The 20,933-nt window shown below is 44.6% G+C and overlaps 1 protein-coding gene across 5 annotated transcripts in view; it reads right to left on the minus strand.

Moving 5' to 3' along the window:
• PACS2 (phosphofurin acidic cluster sorting protein 2) overlaps window positions 1-20,933 on the minus strand; it is a 406,668-nt gene that overhangs the window by 302,468 nt on the left and 83,267 nt on the right. For all 5 annotated transcript variants that reach the window (XM_040333364.1, XM_040333363.1, XM_040333367.1 and 2 more), the window contains exons 3-5: window positions 16,217-16,306; window positions 15,999-16,124; window positions 5,774-5,936 (exon numbers count right to left, since the gene is read on the minus strand). In XM_040333364.1, the coding sequence (XP_040189298.1) occupies window positions 5,774-5,936; window positions 15,999-16,124; window positions 16,217-16,306 (379 nt within the window). The remainder of the gene's footprint in view (window positions 1-5,773; window positions 5,937-15,998; window positions 16,125-16,216; window positions 16,307-20,933) is intronic.

The raw sequence follows: 20,933 nt of genomic DNA on the forward strand, positions 1-20,933 counted from the left end.
TCCTGCGCGGTGTGTGGTTTTTCCCCCAAACTGGAAAGTTTTAAAACTGCCTGCTGGCGTTTGACCATGGCTGTGCTGAAGTTGGTGGTGAATTTGTTACGCTGACTGGATGAGGAGGCGGTAGAGGATGAGGAAGCGGAGTAGAAGGAGTTAGGAACAGGAGGCAAACTGAAGCGCCCTGCAATCCTCGGTGGTGGAAGGACATGCGCCAAACTGCTATCCGCCTCAGGCCCAGCCGCCACTGCATTTACCCAGTGCGCTGTTAGGGTGATATAACGTCCCTGACCGTGCTTACTGGTCCACGTATCCATAGTTAGGTGGACCTTGGCACAGATGGCGTTGCGCAGTGCACACCTGATTTTGTCCTCCACTTGGTTGTGTAGGGAAGAGATGGCCCGCCTGGAAAAGTAGTGGCGGCTGGGCACGACGTACTGTGGAAAAGCCAATGCCATCAGGCTTTTAAAACTCTGCGTCTCCACCAGACGGAATGACAGCATTTCAAAGGCCAGTAATTTTGAAATGCTGGCATTCAGGGCCAGGGCTCGGGGGTGGGTAGAGGGGTACTTCCTCTTACGCTCCAGTGTTTGGGAGATGGAGAGCTGAATGCTTCCATGGGACATTGTGGAGATGTTTGGTGACCCAGGTGGTAGTGTTGCTTGCCGGTCCTCTAATTGAGGGGTGGCAGGTGGCACTGTCACTACGAAGGTGGATGAAGAGGCAGACAGGCCCGAGACTGATGCAGAAGAGGAAGCAGGAGGAGCCAGAGACCTTTCTTGGTTTTTGAGGTGTCTACTCCACTGCAGCTCGTGCTTTTGGTCATGCAGGTTGTGCTCAGGTTGAGAACGTTTATGCCTCGCTTCAGGCTCTGATTGCACAACGTGCAAACCACGCGTGTCTTGTCATCATCACATTGTGTGAAGAACTGCCACGCTAGGGAACTCCTTGGACCTGGCTTTGGTGTGCTCGGTCCCTTTCTGCGTTGGGCAGTAGCAGGCGTACTGTACTGACGCTCTGCTTTGGCCCCCTGCTCCCTCTTCTGCTGTGCTGGTGGCTCTGTGCGACCACCGCCTCTTCCTCCGAACTACATGGGTCACCTGCATGAGGTTGATTCCATGTCGGGTCGAGGACCTCATCGTCCTGCACATCATCTTCCACCCAGTCTTCACCACTGCCCTCCTTGTCGGTCTGCACAATTGCATAAGCACCAGCTTCATCATGCAATACGTGCTGTGATGGTCCCCCCATGAACTCATCCTGAAATATAATTGGTTGGGCATCGGTGCACTCAATCTCTTCCCCTTCTGAGGCTGGGCTAGGTGGATGGCCCTGGGAACACATGGTAACAGACTCATCAAAAAGAAGAAGAGACTGCTGCATGCTTTGGGTCTCAGACTGCTTGGCTGATTTGCAAGGGGGTGAGGTGAAAGACTGATGGTGGACATCGTCTGCAGGCGCCAACTCTGAACTTTCAGCACAAGACTGGTTGGAAAACAATGTTAAGGAACTGGAGGCACTGTCAGCAACCAAATCTACTACCGCCTGTTCTGCTCCTGGCCTCAACATTCGTAGAGCTGGATTAGGCCCAACCAAATACCGCTGCAGGCTCTGTCGGCTACTCGCACCTGAGAAAGGTGTTTCACTTGTGCTTGTAGCTGGCACAGATCGACCACATCCTCTCCCTGTAACAGGAGCTCCACCAGCAGCACCACGACCGCGGCCAAGTCCCTTATTTGACGTTTTCCTCATATTTCTCAAATTTAGGGTCTTGCCCTAATTTTGAGAAATTTTAAATACAAAAATAGTGTAATATGGTGAAATAGGCAGAGATTCACCTATATATTTCTCTACCTATAGCAAGTAGCAGGAACCCAGCCCTAAACAATGTACTGGCAGAGTGCTGGAGAAATGGGCAGAGATTCACCTATATATTTCTCAAATTTAGGGTCTTGCCCTAATTTTGAGAAATTTTAAATACAAAAAAAGTGTAAGCTGGTGAAATAGGCAGAGATTCACCTATATATTTCTCCACCTATAGCAAGAAGCAGGAACCCAGCCCTAAACAATGTACTGCACAGACAGTATATCACAGGGGACAGGTGCAGTGCTGTTGAAATATTCAGAGTCACCTATAGAATGCTGACTGCCCCTATGGGAAAATTATTTCTCAAACCTGTCCCTGAACTATGTAATTGACAAAAAAGCACAGTATATCACAGGTGCACAGGTGGTGTGGCAGGTGCAGTGCTGTTGAAATATTCAGAGTCACCTATAGAATGCTGACTGCCCCTATAGCTGAACAAAATTCCTAAACTATATGAAGCACAGCATATGTCACAGGAATAGGGTGCTTGTTGATATTTCTGGAGCAGCATACACCTAACACTGTCCCTAAGCAGATTCAGCAGCCTTTCCCCCCTGTCATAAGTGAAGCACAGTGACAACGAGCCAGATGCCATAAGATGATGCAGATATCAAAGAAATAAAGTGTGCTTCTTGATATTTCTGGAGCAGCATACACCCAACACTGTCCCTAAGCAGATTCAGCAGCCTTTCCCTGTCATAAGTGAAGCACAGTGACAACGAGCCAGATACACCTATCACTGTCCCTAAGCAGCAGATTCCAGCAGCCTTTCCCTATCATAAACTGAAGCAGAGTGACGATCTGTGCTGTGTGCCTCTATCTAATATAGAGGCTGGTCACATGATGGGTCACATGCTGCACTGGCCAATCACAGCCATGCCATAAGTAGGCATGGCTGTGATCAGTTCCCAGTCACAGTAGTAAAACGAATGGCGATTGGCTGCCGTGCAGCGCGCCAAAACATACCCGAACTCCGAACCCGAACCCGGACTTTTTCCAATTATTCGGGTTCGGGTCCGGGTTCGGGAAAAACCCAAAGTCCGTACCGAACCCGAACTTTACAGTTCGGGTTTTCTCAACCCTAATCAGGACCTATATAAATCAAAAAGGGGAGATGAGATGCCACAAATGGATGAGTTCTTAAGGGGAATAGAAACACCAGTCTTAACAGAGGAGGACAGAAGTGCTATAGAAGCCCCAATAACCTTAGAGAAACTGCAACAGGTAGTAGGGGGGATGTCTAATCAGAAGTCTCCCAGGCCAGATGGCTTACCAGTATATATTTATAAACGGTATGGCAAGGTGTTGCTCCCGGAACTATTAAAGGTGCTGAACTGGGCAATAGAAGGCGAGGCTGCCTGCCTCGATGTCAGAAGCCACCATAATAGTGCTCCAGAAAGAAGGAAAAGATCAATTAGATACATCATCCTATAGACCAGTGATGGCGAACCTTGGCACATGTACTCTGCAGTGTAGCTGAGCATCATGGGAAATTTAGTTTTAAAACATCTGGGGTGCCAAGGTTCCCCATCACTGCTATAGACCGATCTCATTGCTCAGATGTTAAAATATTGGCCAGGGTGTTGGCAGCTAGGATAAATAAATACATACAGAAACTCATACATCCGGATCAGTCCGGATTTATTCCGAATAGATCTACTAGTGCCAACATCAAAAGGCTGTATTTGAACCTACAAACGCCAACTGAGAATACAGGTGATAGGTTCATCTTATCCCTGGATGCCACTAAGGCTTTTTATAGCCTAGAGTGGGATTATCTTTGGCATGTTTTGGAGAAATTTGGGTTTGGTTCTGTTTTTCATAATTTTTTTTACCACATTATAGAAGGTGCATTATAGAAGGGGGAGGGAGTGCCAGTGGGAAAATTATGTTAATGGGGTCCCAACATAATCCTATAATAGAAACTTTGGAGGCCGATTCTTTCCCTGTTAAAAACCCAACATTAGGGATGGTTAAAAGAATATGTCAGGCAGGTAAGCAGGCTATAGGGTATAAGGGGCTAATGGAATACTCCCCACTCTGGGAAAATAAATATCTGAAAGAAATTTTAGCCATGGGGAAAATAAAAGAATGGGAAAAGCTAGGCATAACGAGACTGGCGCAATTTATATGAAGGTAATACATTGAAATCTTTTTCGGAACTGAGTGGAGAGCATGCCATTCCAAATTCCCTGTTCTATACTTACCTGCAGATTAGGCATGCCCTTCAAGCCCAATTTAAGGTGCACCCGATGAGATGGCAAAAAATCCCCCACCTTCAATGGCTAATTAAGCCAGAAATCTCCAAAGACCTTATCTCAAAACTATGCAGATTAGCGTTGGGTTCACAAGTGGAGAGAGGTTGGGAAAAAATAAACAAAGATGGGAGGAGGATGTAGGCCCTATAACAACTGAACAATGGGATCGCATACTGGAGTTAGGGACATCGGTGTCACTCTCCCCGTCACAGAGAGTATTCCATCTATTTTTAGTGCATAGAGCTTATTACACCCCAAAGGTTACACATGTTTGGAAGGAAACTAGATGACAAATGCCCTAGGTGTCAAAGGACAGGAGATATTATACACATGATGTGGAAATGCCCAAAATTATATAGATACTGGGATAAGGTATTAGACATCATGAATACAACCTTTGGGGTCACTCTGGAACCAGAGGCCAGAGTGTGCTTATTGAGTTGTATAGAGGAGAGGCATGTGCAAAAGGGGCATCACAGTTGAGGTCATAAGGTGCCTGTTCCAGGCCAGAAAATTGATAGCACAAAACTGGCAATCACAGAGAGCGCCTATGCCAGTGGAATGGGTTAATGTGATAAATACAACAGTGTGGAAGGAAAAAGGTAGTTCTAACTAGACGTGGACATTTTAATAAATGTAAAATACTGTGGGAGCCTTGGCTGAGTAGAATAGGGTGACCACCCTAGAGAGGGGGGAAGAATTAAGACCAGTAGCTAGAGATCAGTCCGATGTGAGAGAAAGAATAAAGTAGAGAGTGAGTCGCACTTTATAGATAAACTGGATAGATCTACCCAGAAGGGTAACACGATCAATGACGTCACACGTACAGCCCCGCCCCCCTACAGTTAGAAAAACATATGATGTCACACATAACCCCTACAGCGCCCCCTACTGTTTAACTCCCAAACTGCAATTGTAATTTTCACAGTAAACAATGCATTTTTATAGCATTTTTTGAAAATGACAATGGTCCCAAAAATGCGTCAAAATTGTCCGATGTGTCCGCCATCGCAGTCACGGGAGAAAAAAAAAATCCCTGATCGCCGCCATTAGTAGTTAAAAAAAAAAAAAAAAATGCAATAAAACTATCTTCTATTTTGTAAACGCTATAAATTTTGCGCAAACCAAACGATAAACGCTTATTGCAATTTTTTAACCAAAAATAGGTAGAAGAATACGTATCGGCATAAACTAAGGGAAAAAAATATTTTTTTTATATCTTTTTGGGGGATATTAATTATAGCAAAAAGTAAAAACTGCAGAGGTGATCAAATACCACCAAAAGAAAGCTCTATTTGTGGGGAAAAAAGCACACCAATTTTGTTTGGGAGCCACATGGCACGACCGCGCAATTGTCAGTTAAAGCGACGCAGTGCCGAATTGCAAAAACTGGCCAGGCCCTTTACCTGCATAAAGGTCCGGTTCTTAAGTGGTTAAAATTCATGCAATGTGAATATATATATATATATATATATATATATATATATATATATATATATATATATATATATATATATATATAAATAAAAGATGTATGCATTTTAAATAGATTATTTTTTGTACTGAAGAAAACACAGAATATATAAATAAAAAAAAAATTAAGTCACCAAGTAGCTGTTTAAACCGCAATACTAAAATTAAAATGTATACCAACCTGTGGATTTTATCTTCTGGCTGGTATTAAGGGCACTGTCCTCATGATCAATTGGCTGACTGGAGAGCGAAAATATCCAAATGTCTGCTACCTTGGTAGATGCCTCCTTCATATTGCTAAAAAGGCTCAGGATTTGGCTTCCCTCAGATGGATATTGCATAACCTGAAAACAAAAGTAATATAATATATATTATATACATATACATATACACACACACACACACACACACACACACACACACACACACACACATGAGAGAGCGAGAGAATCACTGCATAGGGAAATGACCACAGGAACTTGCCCACCCCTGCAAATATATAATAGGAAACAATAATGGAGTTGTATACTACATTAAAATTAGAATGACCCAACGTCCATTAAAGCCCCCTAACTACTGGTATGAAGAACAAAAGATAAAAAGGCTATCCAAATGTCCATTTTACTTACCTGAAGCCGCAGTCACGTAACATTGCCAGCCTGAGCCATCGCTCTTCTTCTGTTAACCTCCATAAGTCTTTCTGTGCATGTCCACATCACTTACTGCCTAATGTGGACACCTCCTATTGGTGTAGGTGCCATTTTCAACGTCAGGGTCCTCCAGAGGCATGAGATAACATTGGGGTGTGAGGGAATCAGTGCCCAAGATTATAAGGAGGGGAAATGACTGGTGCCCAGGGCAGGAAATTAGCTTGGCACAGAGGAAACTGGCACTTTGGTACATTACACAGCAGGATGCCTTAGGAAGAGTTATTTGGAATCAAGCTGAAGCAATAAGGTAATTGATGCACAATGCACTATTTTAACTTCATTTTTGCCTGAAGCTGGGCTTTACCAATTTAACTCTCAGTACATCCTAATTCTATTAACAATAGTTTTGAAGCAGCCACAGATTGCTAAACCTTCTTATATCATTCATTATAGACTCTCACCTGTAAAGTCAAAATACACATATTTATCCCCTTACCCCTCTTAAATACTTAAATTTTACTCTTAAGATTGATTTAAATTGATTGATTTAATACTTAAGTTGGGTGGTAACGGTTGATATTGCAATCATTTAGGCAGGGCTTTTTTTTCTCAGATAATAGGTGCAGGAACTCAACACTGCACTGCACAAACCACAGGCACCTGCATCCCCTTCTCTCCATCCTGCACTCAGTGGGAGCCATTCAGGACATCAGATCTGAGGGAGCCAAGCTGTCACTTGTAAACACAGAAGTCCGGCTTTTGTGCTTACAAGTGATAGCTTGGCTGCCACAGAGAGATAGTGTGCAGACAGCAGAAGGCCTGAGCTGGAGGTGGTGGAACCGAGTTTCACCAAGTTCCAGCTGAAAAAAAGCCCTGTATTTAGGCATATCCATTGGTTATGTACAGTATATACAGATTATACTTTTCCAGTGCTGGACACACTATTACACTGCATCTGTTTCAAATTAAAATGTAGTTCTTTATAAAATTGTTACAAGGACGACATGTCATTGTAACCACATAACAAACATGATTACATATAGTAGTTGGCAAGATAGAATAAAGACACCAGTACAACCAGTTCATGGTGTTTATGACACTACCATTGCCTATATCCCTGTATATTGTGTTAGTTAAGATGCCCATCTAAAAACATTTTTGAAATATTGGACAGTCCCTGCTGACGCTACCAACTGCGGAAGGGAGTTCCACATCCTTGCCGCTCTAACAGTAAATACCCTATTATGCAGTTACAGGTTAAACTGCTTCCTGTCCAACTTCATTGAGTGGCCATGAAGAGAGACCCAAGACTGAATAGATTTCTCCATATGCTAGAATTTAGATATTTGTATATTGCAATCATATCTCCACCTAAGCATCTCTTCTCCAGGGAGGATCATTTTAATGTTTGTAGTTGCTCCTCATAACTGAGGTCCTCTGGACCAGTGGTCTCAAAACTTTCTAACGAGGGGGGCCAGTTTACGGTCCTTCAGACTTTAAGGGGGCCAGATTGTTGCGATTGGGAGAAGAAAAGGTCCCCACGTCAGTGGGAGGAATTGTGCACCATCATTGGTCCCAATTGTTGGTGTCATTGGGAGGAATTGTTCCACATCGTCTGTCATTGGGCCCAATTGTTGGTTTTATTGGGAGGAATTGTGCCCCATCGTTGGTGTCATTGGGCCCAATTGTTGGTGTTATTGGGAGAAATTGTGCCCCAATGTTGGTATTACAGGGGAGAAATTATGCCCTGAGGGCCGGATAAAAGCAAACAAAGGGCCGCATCTGGCCCCTGGGCCGCAGTTTGGAGACCACTACTCTAGACTATTTCCTGTTCTAGCACATCCTTCCTGAGGACTGGTGACCAGAACTGGACGGCATACTCAAGAAGTGGCCAAACTAGAGTTTTGTAAAAGTGGTAGAATTAGTCTTATCTCTTGAAAGATACCCTTTTTAATGCATGATAATAGCCTGCTAGCTGTGCTTGCTGCAGCTTGGCATTGCATGCGATTGCCAAGCTTGTGATCTACTAGGGCTCTCAGATCCTTTTTTTTTCTCACTTCCCCCAGAAGTTCTCCCCCTAGTGAGTAACGTACATACATATTTTTAGCCCCTTTAGCATTACCTAACATTTTTCAATAATCAACCTCATGTCGTGTAGCTGCCCTCCTTTATTTTATCGAGGTCTTCTTGTAATGTTGCTGTTGTGATGGTATTGCTCTACCATTAGCAAACACTGTGATTAAACTAACATTCATTGAATCATAATTCCAGGACATAAAGCAACCTCAATATCATACGGTTTAATTTGTTCATAAATTGTTGTCAGGAAAGAGCCTTGGGGTACCCCACTTACAAATCCAGATCATTCAGAAGGTATACAATTTATCACCACCCTCTGGACATACGCCGTAACCAGTTTTCTATCCAGGTACATACACGGTCATTAAATGTCATTACTGTCAAATAAGGTCAACAGACCTCAGTTTGTAAATAAATTGTTTATAGGGTACTGTATCAACTGGTTTAGCAAAATCTAGAAACACCACTTCCAAAGGCCTTCTTTGATCCAGATTACAGCTCACCTCCTCATAGGATGTTAACAGGTTGGTCAGGCAAGAACGATCTTTCATAAATCAATGCTGGTTGTTACTATTGATAATATTTTGATATGTTACCTTATTATCCTCTTCAGTAGTTCACATACCATTGATGTTAGGCTGGCCATACATTATACAATTTTCTTGTACAATTTTTCTTTAGATTTACCAAAACCACAATATATGAGGTTAAACCTAAACCCTTTAATTTGCATGCAATCAGATGGGCCCTTGCAATACATAGTTGAAGGTAATCGAAAATAAATTGAATAAGAAAATTGTATAATGTATGGCCAGCTTTAGGCTTACTAGTCTGTAGCCTCCAAGTGTATATTTTGGCCCTTTTTTTTTATATTGGTACCATTAGGCCCCTTTCACATTGAGGCGTTTTTCATGCGATACAGCGCTAAAAATAGCGCTGCTATACCGCATGAAAAATCATGCCCTGTAGTGTTCAATGTGAAAGCCCAAAGGCTTTCAAACTGAAGCGGTGCGCTAGCAGGAGCGCTCCAAAAGTCCCGATAGCCGCATCTTCACTGCGGTATAGGAGCGGTGTGTTCACCGCGCCTTCCCATTGAAATCAATGTAATACCGCGGTAATACCGCCCGCAAAAAAATGCATATAAGATATAGAGAACAGAGAGGTTAAGAGGGAAGGAAAGGAGGGGTGGGAAAAGGGGAGTACAACACTATCAGGAAGAGGGTCGGTTAGTGCGTGACACGTCACTTCCGCCATCCTTTTAGAACGCAGGTGGCATGCCTGCTTGGGTTTTTTTTTATGGGCATTTCAAGATTTATTGAACTGTAAGTGCATATATGAGTAATAAAAAGTTACAAGCTACACCATGAGGTGTCCTCTTTTCTCGCTTTGATATTTATGAACCTAATCCGCTTATCAAAGCGAGTTTTCCCATTGAAGTCAATGGAAATGAAAATAATTTGTTCCGCATTGACTTCAATGCCAAAAACGGCCAAAAAGGCCCAAGGACACATCGGCTCATTTCCTTTGCCCCCGTACCTTAGGCCAAATGAGGTACTGCAGGCCTATTTTCGGCTTTACTCGGCTTCTGCGCCCCCATACCTCATGCCAAATGAAGTACTGCAGGCCTATTTAGCTTGAATTCTCCTCGTCTTGCGAGTCAACACTCGCAAACCGAGTCAGCATAAAAAAAAAAAAAAAAAAGTTGCTCGCAAATTAAAACGCTCTCAAACCAAGTTACTCTTAAACCGAGGTTCCACTGTATGTCATTAATAGGATTCTTGCCTTTCATCAGTTGGGCTTAAATATGAAGTTGGCCTTAAGGACTATCAAGGGCCAAATCTCAGCCTTGTCGGTATTTATTCAAAGACCGCTTGCCTCTCATTCTAGTCTGGGCCTTTGTTCAGGGAGCAATGCGCTTGAATCCATCGTTAAGTCTCCTGTGTGCCCATGAGATTTGAATTTGATATTGTCCGTTTTACAGAAACTACCTTTTGAACCATTACACCATGCTTCTTTAAGTCTTTAAGTCTTTTGACAAAGAAACTGTTTTTTCTTGTAGACATATGCTCAGCAAGGAAGGCATCGGAATTAGAGGCTCTTTCGTGTAAAGAGCCGTATATGATTATTCATGATGACAGGTTGGTGCAGCGTCTTCACCTAACTTTTTTACCTAAGGTGGTTTCAGGATTTCATCTGAATCAAGATATAGTCCTAACGTCTTTTTCCAGATCCGCAGTCTGTGGCGGAAGAGAGTCTACATTTTCTAGATGTTGTAAGAGCGGTAAAAGTCTATCTGCAAGCTACGGCTCAGATACGGAAGACTGATTGTCTGTTTATTCTGCCACAGGGCCCAAGGAAGGGGCGGGCAGCGTCAAAATTTACTACTGCATGTTGGATTCGACAAGTCATTATTCAGGCCTATGGTTTAGAAAAGAAGATTCCTTCTTTTCAGGTGAAAACGCACTCGACTAGAGCAGTTGGTGCTTCATGGGCAGTGCATCACCAGGCCTCTATGGCTCAGAGCTGTAAGGCTGCTACTAAGGCCCCGTACACACGGTCGGTTTGGTCCGATGAGAATGAACCGAAGTTCATTTTCATCGGACCAAACCGACCATGGCCCAGATTCAGGTAGATTTGCCCATTACTTACACCTGAGCCGCTCAGCTGAATTTCTCTGCGCTGGAGCAATTTTGCCAAATTGCCACCTGATTCAGGAATCGTTTGTTCATTTAATTTGCTCCTGTTTAAGGCAAAGCTGAGGGCGCAAGGCCGTGCAAGTCAAAGTGGGTGTGCCCCTATGTAAATGAGGAATTTTCGGCTCAGCAGAGGTTTGCTAGCATAATTTCAGGGCAAATCCTGCTCAGCTGCTTGCACTGAGCAAATAAATAGGAGCAGACTTGCGCAGGTTCTTTGCTGAATTTCATCCTGCTTTTTCCTACCCCCCCTGAGCAAGGAAATTCAGCCCTTTTGCAAGACATGGCACCTCCCAAAGGGACCAAAAAAAGGAAGGCCAACTTTGTGGCTGCAGAGATGGACATCCTGATTGCTGCACTCCAGCAGCATAAGGAAGTCCTATATGGTGCCCAGCGGGCAAACACCACCATTGCCCAAAGGAGGGCTATATATGAAGCCATTGCCCTGGACATCAATGCCCTGGGTAATGAAGTGCGTACCTGGGATGACATCCAGAAGAAATTAAATGATATGAGGCGCAGGGTCCGTGAAAAACTGGCTCTTATCAGGAAGCATACCGGTGGCACGGGAGGTGGTCCGCGATGTATGATCCGGCTCAATCAGGAGGAGCAGCTTATTGCACAAACGTTCGTGCAGGAGCAGGTGGAGGGACTTGAAGGGTATGACTCCACTGTTGGGAACTTGGGGACTGGTAAGTTATTTTTCTTTCATATCTGCTGTGCATCATGGGAGGGGGTACAAGTGAACATATTTGTGGGTAGAAGTGAAGATGTAAGTATTATTTTTCTTTCATATCTGCTGTGCATCATGGGAGGGGGTACAAGTGAACATATTTGTGGGTAGAAGTGAAGATGTAAGTATTTTTCTTTCATATCTGCTGTGCATCATGGGGGGGGGGGCAGTCATACCTGACACCCATGTCACTCACCAATCAGCCAGCTGTCTCCATACATGTTCTGGTCAAACTCGGTTGGGATGGGGCTGTGTCGGTAAATAAAACTGTCATGGCTTGACCCTGGGTGTTTGGCACGGACATGCCATGTGCATCCACAATCATCTGCACATTTATCGAATGCGAATGTTTCCTGTTGCAGTAGATATGCTCGAGGAGCCGGGGGGGGGGGGGGCGTAGTGCCACATGGGTACAATCTATTGCACCCACAGTGCGTGGAAATCTGGCTAATAAATAAAAATCACTGATTGCCTTCTGCCGCACGTCAGCCGTGGTTGGTTTGATAAATTGTGTGCCCATTCGTCTGAGTATTGCAGGGATCACTTGGTGCACACACCTGCTCATGCTGGATTGGGACATCCCCGCCACCACTCCAGCTGTGCGCTGAAATGAGCCAGTTGCCAAAAAATGAAGGGTTGCCACTACCTTCACCAGTGGCTGCACTGCCTGTCCCCGATGGGTCGGGCTGCTGATGTCATCCTGCAGGATTGTTACCAACTCAAGGATGACTTCAGGGCTAAAGCGAAACATGCGATACACCTCAGTATCACTCATCTGAAAAAGGTTGTAGCGCCCTCTGTAAATCCTCTCCCGTGCCCTCCTACGAGTCGGCTCAGTCAATAGAATATCAAGAACCATAGCTGCCCCTGGCATGTTGGTGCACAGATGCGAGGTCCCGAAAATGTGGGTGCTCTGCTTGTTCAGCTCGTCTGTCTAGGTGCTGCTGAAGTTGCGCGCTCCTTCAGATGACATTTGGCCATCTTTTGCTAACTTGCCCCTGCTTTTAACAGGAGCAAGTTTGCCCAGGGAAAAAAGCTTGCACGCTTCCAGTGCAAGATGCGCATCACACGCGCATGTTTCTGAATCATCGGCAGTACCTAATTTGCATATTCGCTGAGGGAATTCCATGAAGGCGCAACTTACACCCCGCGCAAAATTGCGCGAAAATTGAGCTGGAACAGCTAGGCTGCGTGCGTGGGAAAATGGCCGCATTTCAGGCTTAACTGGTTTACAGAATCAGCCGCAAATTTGCATAGGAGCAAATCAGTACTTGCGCGGCGCAAATCACACTTGTTCCCGCGCAAGTGCTTCTTGAATCTGGGCCACGTGTATAGGCTATCGGTCTGGTTTCCTTCGGTCCAAAATTTCTAAACATGCTTCAAAATCGAACCGATGGACCGCTGCCCCATCAGACCAAACCGATGGTTAGTACAGAAAAGCATCGGTTCAAAACCCACGATCGCTATGTAAACTAGGAAATTCCTTGTTCTGCCAGATGACATGTCAGAGATCCTCTGTTACCAGTGATCGGGAAAATTGATCTCTGTCATGTCCCTGGTAGCTTATCCCACACACACACACAGGGAACACACTTAACCCCTTGATTGCCCCCCTAGTGTTAACCCCTTCCCTGCCAGTGTAATTTTTACATTAATCAGTGCTATAAAAATGCACTGATCAATGTAATAATGTCATTGGTACCCAAAAAGTGTCATTTGGGGTCAGATTTGTCCGCTACAAATCGCCGGTTCGCCACCATTACCAGTGAAAACAATAATAAATAAAAGTCGCTAAATCTATCCCATAGTTTGTAGACGCAATAACTTTTGCGCAAAGCAATCAATATACGCTTATTGCGATTTATTTGACCAAAAATGTGTAGAAGAATATATATCGGCCTAAACTGATGAATAATTTTTTTTTATATATATACATTTGTTTTTTAATGTATTATAGTGGAAAGTAAAAAACAGAAAGTAATTGGCTTTTTTTTCAAAATTATCTGTCTTTTTTTGCTTATAGCACAGAAAATAAAAAAAAAACGCAAGAGGTGATCAATTGCCACCAAAAGAAAGCTCTATTTGTGGGGGGGGGGGAAAGGACGTCAATTTTGTTTGGCTACAGCTTCGCATGACCACGCAATTGTTAAAGTGATGCAGTGCCGTATTGCAAAACATGCCCACCGCGACAATGAGCCTCTTGTTCTGGGCGGACATCATATGACGGCGCACCTTGCCGAGCCACTGGGAACCCGATGTGCGTGCCCGGAGGCCGCGATGTCCGCCGGGCACCCGCAATTGCCCAGTAACTGAGCAGGACCGTAGATCTGTGTGTGTAAACACACAGATCCATGTCCTGTCAGGGAGAGGAGACCGATTGTGTGTCCCTTGTACATAGGGACACTGAACGGTCACCTACCCAGTCAGTCCCCTCCCCCTACAGTAAGAATCACTCCCTAGGGAACACCTTCACTGGATTGTTTCCATCGTTGTGGTGGGGTTGGCCCACCTCAGCTCCCGTGGGCTGTTACCTTCTCGGCTACTTTTCTGCCCTCTAGTCTGTACCCCTGTTTTTTGACACACCGTAAGTACTTTGGGGATTAGTTACTACTGTAATCCTTTCCTCTTCTCTCCACAACAGGATTTATTATGTATACCCTTACCTTAAATCATATTGTTTTTAATATTTACAGACATCTACCTCATACCCTGCTCCTGAAGAGTGGCATTAGCCACGAAACGCGTTGAGCCAATAGATGCCCCCCCTTCTCATTCGTTGCCATTGTACCTTTACCAACTTTTATATATATCGATTGTATTTTATATACTTTTCAACTATGGTTGTCACTTTTATGTAGGAGCCACCAGACCCCCCCCCCCCCCCATGCCTGTTGCTAATGTACTAATTATTATTATACATGTCGATTATATGATCGATCATGGTCACTACTACTATGGAGTTATCCCAACTAATCTGATTTCATTTAATGTCCGCATTATGCATTAAATATATACTGCTAGGAGCCAATAGAGGCCCCCCTGGTTTACATATGACATTTATTAACCATTATTCCCCTTTACACTAGTGGAGTGTACCAACGTATTAATATTTATCATGGAGACACTTTCCAATGATTTGGCTTCCCTTGATATTGTTTCCAGCATGAACCCATTCTATTTATCTTGACTATTGTTACCATGAATTGTTGGAATGTATGCAATTTTCTTTGATTATTGTAACAGATCTATCATGCTACTATTGTATCTACTGTATATATAATTGTTATACTATTAAATAACTGACTGTTTATTTTTGTCATGCAATGCTTTCATGTTATGTGCTCGGTTCTGCTGGATCACTTACCTGTCCAAATTCCATTGCCATTGTTGTTCTCCCGGGGTGCATGCCTCAATTAAAGTCCCACCCTATCTCTTATTGTTCAGTCCATAAAAATGCCAGCAGCTCCGGAATCCAAATAAGCAAAGGCTGAGTGGGAGGAAGCGCCAACATGAAAAAACACCGAAAGAAGGAGGCGAGAAGGTGATGTTTCTGGGTCCAATACTCCACCTTCCAGATGTATTAGACCTGAGCGTTTCCCGGACAAAGTGAGCATGAGTCACACACACACACGGTCGGACTTTTGGCCGGGCAAACCTCTGTCGAAATTTCCGACGGAAAAATAGAGTCCTAAACATTTTGAATTTCCGACAGAAAAATAGAGTCCTAAACATTTGTAGGCAGTGTCCCTAGGTTTCCTGGTGTGTGGGCAGATGCAGCCTGCGAGAGTTAATTGATTAATACCAATAGGAGGGACTTTTTGTTATGTTATAAGAGGCCATTATTTAAAATTCTGTACAGAGACACACTATCGCTAGCAGGCAGCATCCCTGATGCCGTTTTTATTTTTTCACAAAATTTCAGCTTTTTTCTTGACTTGGCTGAAGGTCCAATTTACAGTTTGGTTTAAGAAATCAAAGTACATAATTAAACAAACTGCATCTTAACACCGATGCCTCAGAAATATTTTAGGACAGTTAGGTTTACTTAAAATAATCTGTGTAATTTTTGTCTATGTTCTTTTTAAGATTGAGTAAATCTGCTGCAAGGTAACTTATCCAAATGTTTGATAAGCTAAACCAGTAAATTGAGAATGTGACATTAAAAAAATAACACAAACCACTTTTAAAACACAGGGATAAGATAGGTCTGTGTTTATTATTGGAAATTTGACCAATTCATTTGGCACCTACCTCAGCCATGTTGATGCATCCCATTGCCAGAGTTTTGTAACCCAGAATTGTTCGATTTTTATATCTTTTCCTCCTCTGCAGCATTATTTGTAATTTATTTCCTTCCCTTTTCAAAAAGTGAGGGTACTAGTAAAGAAAAAGCAGAACAAAAATCATATTATTCTTAGAGCATGACGTGATGCTTTTGGAGCACAAAAACATTAACACACTATTATTACCTGTAGTGAAAATGTCAGTGCAAGATCCGTTTCTACTAGTCCACTAGGTGGCAGCACAATCTCATGAGAACGCAGAATCCGTTTTGAGCCCTAGTTAGAAAAAAAAAAAAGAAGAAAGCACAATAGAAAAAAAAATGATTTTTTTTCAACAATTTCCAAAATAAAAAATGTTGGTAGCACTGGCTGTTGAATCCATATTAACATCTTTGGTAAAAGGGAAAAAAGTGCGCTTGTCTAATAAAGTAGGTGGTAGCTGCAAACTCAAAATGTTTATACAAACAAATAATGATATGGGTAAAAGGTGGAGTTGCGCTTAAAAAACAGCAAACTGTGTCTTGTGCAGATCCCCAATAAAAAACAACAAAAAAAAAGTCCAATAAACAATCTGGAAGATTTCTTCAGATATGCAAAAAATGTAAAAAAAGTTGATAGAAACAGTTCATTGTGAAAACAGCTGTTGAAAACGTGTTCAAGCAAAGAAGTGTAAAGAAACCAGAATTAATCCAGGATGCCTGGTATTGCTGACCCTTACCGGAGTTAATGATCCACAGGATCAAAACGAGCGGATAGCCATACACCTGGGCTAAACAGGGGAACGAATCCACAGCCAGACGCAGACACCCGATGATCCAGCAATGGTGAGCAACCAAAAAAGGAACAAAACTCCAATAGTGTGATATTGTACAATAAAATAAAGTAAAATAAAACCCCCAAGTGACTGGCAAACGGACAGTGAGACAAAAACCTCCACCTCAGAACACACTGGTCCTTACCAGATTCAAGTGAATAAGAGCAGTGAAATCCTGGAAGATGGTTATGCAGCTGTAGTAGGGAGAACTCACATCCAGCAATCCTTAAAGAGGCACTCAGGGCAATGGTCCCACCATCAGAGAAAGAAAGGGGCCACAATGGTGTAATATCGTTTGGCAAATTTAATAAAATAAAAATAGCTCACTTACAGGTAGGTAGACAAAAATCAGCAGACAAACAAAGTTCTGACCGGTACGGAACTGTTCCTCACAAGCGGTGACGTCAAGCGCGCCTCCTCCCAACGTTTCATCCAATAGGACTTGATCACGGGGTGTGACACCCCGTGATCAAGTCCTATTGGATGAAACGTTGGGAGGAGGCGCGCTTGACGTCACCGCTTGTGAGGAACAGTTCCGTACCGGTCGGAACTTTGTTTGTCTGCTGATTTTTGTCTACCTACCTGTAAGTGAGCTATTTTTATTTTATTAAATTTGCCAAACGATATTACACCATTGTGGCCCCTTTCTTTCTCTGATGGTGGGACCATTGCCCTGAGTGCCTCTTTAAGGATTGCTGGATGTGAGTTCTCCCTACTACAGCTGCATAACCATCTTCCAGGATTTCACTGCTCTTATTCACTTGAATCTGGTAAGGACCAGTGTGTTCTGAGGTGGAGGTTTTTGTCACACTGTCCGTTTGCCAGTCACTTGGGGGTTTTATTTTACTTTATTTTATTGTACAATATCACACTATTGGAGTTTTGTTCCTTTTTTGGTTGCTCACCATTGCTGGATCATCGGGTGTCTGCGTCTGGCTGTGGATTCGTTCCCCTGTTTAGCCCAGGTGTATGGCTATCCGCTCGTTTTGATCCTGTGGATCATTAACTCCGGTAAGGGTCAGCAATACCAGGCATCCTGGATTAATTCTGGTTTCTTTACACTTCTTTGCTTGAACACGTTTTCAACAGCTGTTTTCACAATGAACTGTTTCTATCAACTTTTTTTACATTTTTTGCATATCTGAAGAAATCTTCCAGATTGTTTATTGGACTTTTTTTTGTTGTTTTTTACTGGGGATCTGCACAAGACACAGTTTGCTGTTTTTTAAGCGCAACTCCACCTTTTACCCATATTAACATCTTGACCACCGCCCCATGTCCAAAAGACGTCCTGTTTTTAAAGATGGATATCTCGGTAACGGCAGCAGCTGCTGCCACAACCAAGGTATCCATCTTTTCAGTGGGCGGTGGTGTACACGATAACGGCGGTCTCCGCGGCGGATTCACCGCGAGATCGCCGTTATCGGTGGCGGGAGAGGGCCCCCCCCTCCCGCCACTCTCCCGCGCCCTACGCCGCTTACCGGAGCCATCTGTATCGGCGGAGGCGATCGGGACTGTTCGGCAAGTGACTGGGGTTGCGAGTGAAGGAAAAATGTCCTTCACCCGTCCCCATAGCTCTGCTGGGTGGAAGTGATGTCAAAACGTCAGTCCCGCCCAGCGTCTTAAAGCAACATTTTTTTTTTTTGTCATTTGAAAAAAATTACAGTTTCAATTTTTTTTTCGTTTTTTTGCATTTAAGTCTAAATATGAGATCTGAGGTCTTTTTGACCTCAGATCTTATATTTAAGAGGACCTGTCATGCTTTTTTCTATTACAAGGGATGTTTACATTCCTTGTAATAGGAATAAAAGTGATCAATTTTTTTTTTTTATTTCAGTGTAAAAAATTATTAACTAAATAAAAAGAAATAAGAAAACAAAAAAAAAATTTTTAAAGCGCCCCGTCCCGACGAGCTCGCGCACAGATGCGAACACATACGTGGGCAGCGCCCGCATATGTAAACGGTGTTCAAACCACACATGTGAGGTATCGCCGCGATTGGTAGAGCGAGAGCAATAATTCTAGCCCTAGACCTCCTCTGTAACTCAAAACATGCAACCTGTAGAATTTTTTAAACGTCGCCTATGGAGATTTTAAAGGGTAAAAGTTTGTCAGCATTCCATGAGCGGACGCAATTTTGAAGCGCGACATGTTGGGTATGAATTTACTCGGCGTAACATTATCTTTTATAATATAAAAAAAAAATGGGGATAACTTTACTGTTGTCTTATTTTTTAATCTAAAAAAGTGCAATTTTTTCCCAAAAAAGTGCGCTTGTAAGACCGCTGCGCAAATACGGCATGACAGAAAGTATTGCAACGATCGCCATTTTATTCTCTAGGGTGTTTGGATAAAAAATATATATAATGTTTGGGGGTTCTAATTAGAGGGAAGAAGATGGCAGTGAAAATAGTGAAAAATTACATTAGAATTGCTGTTTAACTTGTAATGCTTAACTTGTAATACCAACGGCCACCACCAGATGGCGCCGTGAGTGGCAGGATCGCGGTGAGCTGCGGGCAGGATGTTTTAGGCGAGGCCGCGGCTTCGGCCTAGTCCGCGGAGCGCCGGTCCTATGGAACAAATTGTTCCCACCCAAGTCGCCAGGACGCCATTTCTAGTCGCCATGGCGACCTGGGATTTGTCGAGCCCTGCCCTACCATGTCCCGCTCCTAGACACGCCCTCATAAATCTCATGAAATTACACTTAAATTTTTTATGTATAATTAAGTTATAAAAATAAATATTAACAACAACTTTATCCGTGCCCAAAAATGCAGCCTGCCCATGTCTACCAATGCAGCAAAATGTCCCCATTTTCCAGCCAGAGTCCCCCCCACCATTGTAGCCAGAGTCCCCCCCACCATTGTAGCCAGAGTCCCCCCCACCACCACCATTGCAGCCATAGTCTCCCCCCCACCACCACCACCACCATTGCAGCCAGAGTCCCGCCACCATCGCAGCCAGAGTCCCCCCACCACCACAATTGTAGCCAGAGTCCCCCCACCATTGTAGCCAGAGTCCCCCTCACTATTGTAGCCAGAGTCCCCCCACAACCACCACCATTGCAGCCAGAGTCCCCCCACCAGCACCACCACCATTGCAGCCAGAGTCCCCCCCACCATCGCAGCCAGAGTCCCCCCACCACCACAATTGTAGCCAGAGTCCCCCCTCACCATTGTAGCCAGAGTCCCCCCCACCATTGCAGCCAGAGTCCCCCCCATCACCACCACCATTGCAGCCAGAGTCCCCCCACCATTATAGCCAGAGTCCCCCCCCAACATTGTAGCCAGAGTCCCCCCACCAGCACCACCACCATTGCAGCCAGAGTCGTCCCCACCAGCACCACCACCATTGCAGCCAGAGTCCCCCCCACCACCACCACTGCAGCCAGAGTCCCCCCCCACCACCACAATTGTAGCCAGAGTCCATCCCACCACCACCACTATACTGCAGCCAGAGTCCCCCCTACCATTGTAGCCAAAGTCCCCCCCCCACCATTGTAGCCAGAGTCCCCCCACCATTGTAGCCAGAGTCCCCCCACCATTGTAGCCAGAGTCCCCCCCACCACCACCATTGCAGCCAGAGTCCCGCCACCATCGCAGCCAGAGTCCCCCCACCACCACAATTGTAGCCAGAGTCCCCCCACCATTGTAGCCAGAGTCCCCCCCCACCACCACCATTGCAGCCAGAGTCCCCCCCACCAGCACCACCACCATTGCAGCCAGAGTCCCCCCACCACCACCATTGCAGCCAGAGTCCCCCCACCATTGTAGCCAGAGTCCCCCCCACCACCATTGCAGCCAGAGTCCCCCCACCATTATAGCCAGAGTCCCCCCCACCACCATTGCAGCCAGAGTCCCCCCACCACCACCATTGCAGCCAGAGTCCCCTCCACCACTACCATTGTAGCCAGAGTCCACCCCACCACCACCACTACTGCAGCCAGAGTCCCCCCACCACCACCATTGCAGCCAGAGTCGTCCCCACCACCACCATTGCAGCCAGAGTCCCCCCCCCCACCACCACCATTGCAGCCAGAGTCGTCCCCACCACCACCATTGCAGCCAGAGTCCCCCCACCACCACC

The sequence above is a fragment of the Rana temporaria genome, chromosome 13 (assembly GCF_905171775.1).
Source record: "Rana temporaria chromosome 13, aRanTem1.1, whole genome shotgun sequence".
Lineage (NCBI taxonomy): Eukaryota > Metazoa > Chordata > Amphibia > Anura > Ranidae > Rana > Rana temporaria.